Source organism: Cryptomeria japonica, chromosome 2 (assembly GCF_030272615.1).
Source record: "Cryptomeria japonica chromosome 2, Sugi_1.0, whole genome shotgun sequence".
NCBI lineage: Eukaryota > Viridiplantae > Streptophyta > Pinopsida > Cupressales > Cupressaceae > Cryptomeria > Cryptomeria japonica.
This window is the reverse complement of record NC_081406.1, coordinates 256,031,956-256,039,991: the sequence shown is the minus strand read 5'-3', so window position 1 is coordinate 256,039,991 and position 8,036 is coordinate 256,031,956. Positions and strand designations below refer to the sequence as shown.

At 36.8% G+C, this 8,036-nt stretch overlaps 1 protein-coding gene across 3 annotated transcripts in view; it reads right to left on the bottom strand.

Annotated features, from left to right (window-relative positions):
- Nucleotides 1–7,314: 7,314 nt before the first annotated feature.
- The window catches only part of LOC131047116 (probable acylpyruvase FAHD1, mitochondrial), a 296,277-nt gene continuing 295,555 nt past the window's right edge, over nucleotides 7,315–8,036 (bottom strand). For all 3 annotated transcript variants that reach the window (XM_057980961.2, XM_057980959.1, XM_057980960.2), the window contains exon 8: nucleotides 7,315–7,696. In XM_057980961.2, coding sequence (XP_057836944.1) covers nucleotides 7,584–7,696 — 113 coding nt within the window. In that variant the 3' untranslated portion in view covers nucleotides 7,315–7,583. The remainder of the gene's footprint in view (nucleotides 7,697–8,036) is intronic.

The following is an 8,036-nucleotide window of genomic DNA, read 5'->3' as shown; positions in this document are numbered from 1 at the left end:
TCATGCCAAAAGTGTTTGTAGATGTTGAATTGATTCAACTAATGGCAGATCATTATCACCCTGTCACTAAGACTGTTAGGATGCCAAGCGGAAACCCTTTGTTGGTCATCTCAAAATCAACTATCACCGATTGTTTTATACTTAACAAACAGGCCCTCATTGAGGTTGACCTCAAGCAATTTGCCATGGATTATAATAGGTTGTACAAAACATTCAGGAAAAGATGAGCTCCCGTCTTACAGGAGAAGGGGCATCAACAACCAACCCTTGGTGATCACAACTGTTGAACCCTTCCCTATGGATGAATTCCTCTAGTATTCTCAGAGAAAATACTTTGCTTTGTGTCAAATATTAGGAGAAGATGCTAGAGCCACGATGCTTATCTCTATGATGTACATGGCCATGAGGATACGAAACCCCAAGGTGAACCTCGAATTTGACTTTGCATCTGTGATTGAGAAGAAACTGCATTAGTAGTTGGTAGCATGGAAAGAGAAGAAGAGTAATGACTTTCGCCACCACTCCTTGTTGTGTCATTTGATATTGTTCCAACACAAACAAACCTTTGCTCAAAAACTAAAGTTAGGGGTAATGGATGATAAGGGAAATAGGCTACCGATGCAGTTATGGTGTTATCTGTGGGAAAAAGGTGTAAGGATGTTGACTATAAGGTTTTTCATGATTCTTTTGTTACTATTTTTGATGCTAGATTATCACTTGATATAAGGAGAGTACTAAGGTCGTTGGCCTATAACCCTAATAATGGTCATACTCATAGCTTTGTTGACTGGTTATACATGGGAGAGAACACCATCATTAGGGTGTACGGTTGCCACCAAACCCCCCAATCTACTGCCTATGTTCGTACCAGATAGACTTGCTTTCTTAGAGTTTATGTGGCAGATGTTGGTTGGACAAGGAGTTGATTGTATCGAGAACAAGACGTTTTTACCTCATAGTGTTTCATTTGCAGAATTTTCCATGGGATCCAACATGTTAGAAAAGTTGCAGAATTATTTGAAAGCAAATTATTTGTTGAAATCTGGTAAGGAGAGAATGTGTGACCCTAAGAACTACATTGGTTCGATTACCAAATCGGTTACACATGAAGCATCGGTAGAAGAAGACTTAATAAAAAAACCTCACCTCTTATCAAGAGATTGTGCAGAGAAGAAAAAAATGGGATATTATAAGAAGAGTGGAAGAAGAAAAGAAGAAAGATCCAACTTTTCCCCGACTTTACAATGAAGAAACTAATGAATTGAAAAGAATTGAGTTATGCCTAAATAATCTAGAGAAGATATATGGCAAGTTGGCAGGTAGTGGATCCTCACCAAAACAGGCTATTGTTCCACCAAAGAAGGCCCCACGGGTTGTTATACATGAGTTAAAAGATGATGAATTTATAAGGGAGGCTTCTCCTCCTTCCCTTTCCACCAGAAAACAATAGGTGAATGATCCAAACCCCTTTGTACCTTATGATGAATCAGAAGGAGAGGGTGATACATAAGAAGTTGTTAGTACTTTAAAAGGCTTGAAAGGGAATGACACAGAGCAGTCACAAGCTAATCCCCCCAAGTACTGTGAGCAAACACATGGATATGAAGCCTAGGTGACAGATGAGACCGTAAACATTGTTGATGAAAGGACAACAATGTCCATGAGATTCCTGGATGATGATGAATTCATCAACACTCCACAATTCAAAGATTTTTGGTTAAAAATGAAAATGAAAGAATTTGAGGAGTGGTAACAAATGAACCTCATGGGTGCGGATGAATCCAAGCACAAGGAGATTATAGCTCTAACTTTTAAGGAGATGAAGATTGATGAAGTGCAAGTCAGTCCTGATGAAGCAAGGGAGATGGTATTGAAAAGCAACATGTTAATTATACCTGGGCTGACTATGAAACAAATGTTCTTGTTAGATCAGGTAAGGCAACAGGAAGACCCAATGCTAGTGGCCGATTTTGATTAAGAAGAAGGGGTAAGTGGGACACGATATAACCCCAAAATTGAAGTGTTGTTTGCATGGGTAAGTTCCAAGAAAACTAATAGGCCCAAGCTTGTGGATTTGGCGTAAGAAGCAAAAGGAAAAGCTATTTTGAAAACTATAAAAGATACTTCTACATTGGAAGCTGCCACTATGACTATGCACTCAACCATGTTTACAAGAGATGCTATGAAGCATATGCAACAACGAATAATCCAGCTCGAAAAGGGTCAAGTGGAGATGAATGATGAGATAAATAAATTGTATATTGAAAAGGCCATGTAGAAGAAAAGGACCGAAGAACTAGGTCAGCAACAGAGTAAAGCCATCATCCTGCACACAAGTGCACCCTCTTAGCCAATTGACAACGCAAGGAGCAATGAGGGTTGGGAAGAACAGAAGAAAAGATATGAGAAAGAAATTCAAGATTTGAAAGTCACCAATGAAGGCATTCTATAAAAGGTATCTAAACAAGTGTGTGGCACCTTTGAGCAAATATTGACCCACAAAGTTAAATTGGTAATGGTAAAGCTGGATGAGGTATATAAAGGTTATGAGGCCCTTGAAGAGATGACAAGAGTGTTTACAAAAGATAAACCCAAATTGGAGGCATTATCAAAAAGATGGCAACCAACATACCTCACTTTAGTCACTTTGTGCAAGGTAACTCAAAGAGACCTGGATGCTCCTTCTCTGATAAGGGAAACTAAGAGAAAGGTACATACCATTGCTGAAGAACTGAAATATATTGTTGGAGAAGAATAGACGGTTAAGGCGAAGATTGATTTTTTCCATACTATACGACATTGGACAATCCCACCAATCACAGATAAAGATCAACATATAAGAAGCCTTGAAGATTGGAGGATTGATTTTAGTCAAATGGTCCCTAAGATTATGGTGCATATGAAAGAGGAAAAGGAGATGAATTTTGAAAACTTTAACATCTTTCTGAACTGGATCATAACACTAGACACATGATATGCAACATTTGTCCCAGAAGTGAGGTCCATAACTGACAAAAACTGGAAGGATCATCTCACCAACATGCCTGTTATACAGAGTTTCAAGTGGCCAAGTGACTATAAAGTTTATCAACGGGAGACAAAGTATTTAAAGGATGTTGGAGATTGAAAGGATATGGATACATGCTGATGAGCATGAAGACTGCCCAGTTAAAAGTAGGACCTTGACAGACCCATTGGTCACAAGTTCCTACTTGTGTGATCTTGATAATGGGCCTGTTAATACTCTCCGACCTTTTTACTTTCTTTGTTATATTTTATTTCCTTGTGTTGTTAAGATGTTCAAAAGACTCTTGTCTTTTAATTAGTTTTAAGCAAATTAGTTACGAAAAGACATGTAACAGTCTGAAGCTTGTTGCTTCTCCCCATTTTGTATATAAGGGATAAAGCAAGACCGATAAAGGGAGATACTGCATAGAAAGTAGAAGATATTGTAAAAAAATTTTGCACCTTATTACAATGGCGATATAATACAAGAATCTGAAGTTTCTGGTTCAATTGGTTGTTGATTATTTAAGATAAAATATTGTGTGATTGTCTCTAGTTATTTCTTTTCTTACATGTTTAAATCAACCATCAAGGATACTTCTGATTTATCAAAGCAACTTTTACTGCTTTGTGTAATTTAGTTGATTAGGGTTCTGCAAGGCAAGATTAAAAATCCATTTGATTAAGTTACAACAGTTGGAAAGTAGTAAGTGGATTAATAAGAAGAATCATACAATACTACATTCTTGCAGGTTTTACAAAGTATAGACATTATTAATGCCAAATAATTTGGATAAAGTCAAAAACAGGATTGAATGACTCTGTACCCTAAATAAGGCATTGATCATAAACACACAATTTTGTTTGAAGTTATAATTTCGGTTCATTTATTTCCTTTTAAATAAGTAAGATAAGAGGAGTAAGAAAACATATGATATTCACTTCAAGTAATTGTGCTATACTAAGTGAATTAGAACCAAGGAATCAAGAAAGATCGCCAGTCTGCTAAATCAAAAGGTACACTTGCCTAGGTCCTACAAAACCTAAAAAGCAGAAGATATCTCTTTCTAAGGGAATCTTGTTCGTTGGCCAAATCAGTTATTGAGCCTGATTATAGAGCTTAGCACACTCTCAGGGTTTTATAATCGGTTGATTTGGGAATTGTTGACATGTTTTTTATGACAGCGTCGAACATAGAATAAAGTTGCCTAATGGTCACTTCACCCTCTCTTGATCAAAGTACGATTGCATGCTAAGATTGCAGAAAGTTCAAACAATCGACTCCAAGGTTCCTTTATGCTACGGACGTGACTCAGTTGGTTGATGTGATTGCTGGTAATCCAAGGGGCCTTACGTTTGCATCGTTCTTTCACTTCTCTACTGTGGTTGGAACTCCATCATCGGATATGGCAATTCTGGGATGCTGCTGCTTCAAACGGACTAAAATGAACTGAAAGTAAAAGGGAAAGGGTTCAGAAGGATCTAAATCTACTCCTAAGAGCAGTGATAACAATGAATAGTGCTTTGGTGGACAAATTCCAAATAAACCAAGCTCTTCTTCGCCAAGTTTAACTACAACTCCGCAAGAATTGGTGCAATCTTTTAGGGATGCTAGAGGATTTTCAAATTGAGAAAGTACATTTGAATACCCAAAACGACGCAATCCAAACGACTATCCACAATCGGACTTAGCACGAATTTAGGGGGGCTCAGACTAACGTTACATTGCAACTTACAATCAGCAAGATGCAAAAAGTATGAACCATGGAAATTCATCAAACACCATTACATTCTCCATTGAAATCAAAGCACTTTACTATTTCTAATCTAAGTGAGGAAGGTGAAACCATGCAAGTTTTGAAAAAATAATTTAATTGGACACCATCAGAGAACAATGTTTCACTGTCATTTTCTAAAAAACTTATCGCAACAATTTTATGCAAAGCTCCCTTCCCTTACAAATGAGGGGGTCACCCCTTTATATAGGCCTTAGGCCATGATTACATGCAAACCCTAATTAGGGTTTTCCCTAAAAGATTCCCCACTCAAGATGCAACAAGGTGGGAATCAGTAATTAATAACCCATCATGCCCATATACAATTAATTCCATCCCATTACAATTAATTACATTCCAGAAGTACCCACTATGCAATGAAGGTACCCTCATGCAAAAATCGCCCATGATGCCATTAGTGGACCATCATCTTCTGAATGTGATGGCTGCATGCAAAAGGAATATGTCATAATGCCATAAATGTGACGGCTGCATGCAAAAGGAATATGTCATAATGCCATAAATGTGACAGCTGCATGCAGAGAGATGCTTCATTAATTCAACGTCTGTTGACTCGGCTGCCACTTGCTGGAAAAAACCCTGGAAAGAGAATCTTCAAGAGGGAGAATCTCTGACTTTGGAAGTATTTTCTTGAAGTTTTTGAACTTGCCTTGCTATGGAAAAGATTTTCAATGATTTTTCAACATCTATTTTTTAGAAATTTTGCACAAATTATGGTTTCAAGTCTAGGAGGAAGAGAATATTCCTACGAATCCAAATCTGTAAAACTTTTGAAATTTGGATGTGATTTGATGCTCGCGAATGGATTTTTCAAATTTTTCCTTGGGGGGGGGGGGGGAATTTCTTGTTTAGTTCATCCCTGATTCCTTCCTTGCCTTAGAAATTTTATCTTCAATTCATCCTTGGATGTGATTTCTTGTTGTGGAGGAATTCTCCTTTGGAAAGAAATTTGTTCCTTACCCTGAGGAAGGAAATTCTTCATACCTTAGCCAATTTTCATGATTTCCAAGAACTATGTCCTAAAGGAAGAAATTTCAAACACTTGGGGAGCTACAAAGGTTGATAGAAAAGTAGATAGTTGAAGACTTTGAGCTTTCTTTGTGTTTTACTGTCCCGGAGAAGCAACAAAAGACTTTATGCCTTTATGGAAAGTTTGCTTTTTTATTTAGTTTACTTCATTAATCATTTGTGCTTTCAACTGTGATTCTTTTTTGAAAGAAGAAAAAAGAATAAGTGCCTTTTTTGGAAAAAGAGAACAAGACAGAGTTTCACCCAAATTTAGAATAGATTTAGAGTTGAGTTTATTTTTGAATTGTTGAAGTAGAAAGCAAAAGGGGAGCCTTCCCTAAATTAGGAGAGTTTTATACTCACACACTGTGGCTGAAACCACAATTTTGTACATCCCCCAGGTGTACAAAATTTTCAACCAACACTTTGCTGTAGGCTTATTTATTTATTTGTTTTCCTTTTTAGCCTTTTACTGCAGTTTGCCCTAATGTTTTTGGTGGGAGATGTCAGTTTTTGGTCGAAAGACTTAGGAGACAGTAAGAGACGACAGCCAAAAGCATCCTATGCATTGGGAAGTTTCCAGAGACGCGTCTTTGTCTCCAAGACACGTCTCTAGGGGTAGGAGACGGGCCTCCTAGTAACTATGTCGAAATCCCATCAACCTTGAATAATTTCAGGACTTGCTGCTTCAACCTGGAAAAAGAAATGAAGCAAATCACATCCTAGCTTGAACCAATGTAATGTAAAGCTCAGTTTGTTATATGCCTCTTGACTGTCCAGGACTAAATCATATGCTGCCATTCTACAGACCTACTCTTAGATACTGCATAGCTTGATCTTTTGATCAGGAAAAAGGTTCAGGTAGTAGTATATTTGAAAGTTCTCATCATTTCCATCTTTTGTTCCTAAGGTCTTTTCTGTGACCTGGAAATCTTATCTGTATGATAGGTTAATATCAGTATCTTATAAGTTTTACAGTTTTACCATAAGAAAATTGTTATTTTTGTTGCCACTGGATCAAATCTGGTCAACCAAGTATCAACAGATAATTCTTAAGCTATTCACTTTTTGCTGAGCATTTGCTATATAATATAATATAATCACTTCTTTTCCTCAGCAAACGGAAAGGGATTTCCAATGCCCTTCCATGATTTTTCTCATGTCAGATTTCTGGTTAGTGGTTTGGATTTGCTTACAAGCTATGGTAGCCTAAAGCAATCTAAAATTCTTAAGGATTTTGTACTTTCCTATTTGTGATATTTACTCAGTTTCATAGTTAATATGCAAAAATTCTCTAAGCTTTTGCAATAAAACATAAATGAATCTTATATTAGCTTTACTTTGACGGCTTTAAGACATACTGCCTTTAGATGAATTCTGAGAGTAGTGCCACACGAATTTTCATCACATAGGACATGATTCAACTACAAAGAGTGTGAGTGAAAACACATGCAGGGTGACTCATGGAAGTGCTATTAAATGTTCACTCAAGTGATCGTTGAACTTGATAAAAATTCACATTTTCCATTAAAGAATGCAAAGAACAAAGTTTTGAGAACTTTGCACATTCAGATCCTGAAGACTGGTTAAAAATATTTATTCACCTAATACATCTACTCCGATTTATTTTACATCCAAGTAGATTACAATCAGCAAATCAAACAAAGTGCAGGATTCTACTTTTCCTGCCAATGCCCCAAGGCTTCTTTCATCTGACATCAGAAATCTATCATCAACATTCATATATATTGTCTCACAGCATCTTTAAGTTTTCTATTCAACTACCTTTTGGCGTGGTTGAACATCAAAGGACATTTCAATCAAGTCAGTTATCCCTGTTGTTAGTTTTTGACCCGCCATCACAGGACCAACACCCGGGGGAGTACCTAGAATAAAAACAATATCAACATCAGTAAATTTCCACAATCCATTCAATTGATAATGTATGCTTCTGGATTCGATTATGTAAGAATTTTTGCATCAACATTTCGGATCACACTCTGTGATCCATCATCAAGATAATAGAGACCATAAGGAAATATTGAATATCACCAAAATTGTGTGCTTTATGAATGAAGTACAAAGATCTAAAAATTTATAAGCACTTTGGCATAATACATCAGTGCTTTGAAATTCTAGTCCAATTGACATGGTCTAAGTCAACTTGTGAGCAAACTGGAAATCAGCTTCATAACGCATTTCAAATGTAAATTTTAGTGAATTCAT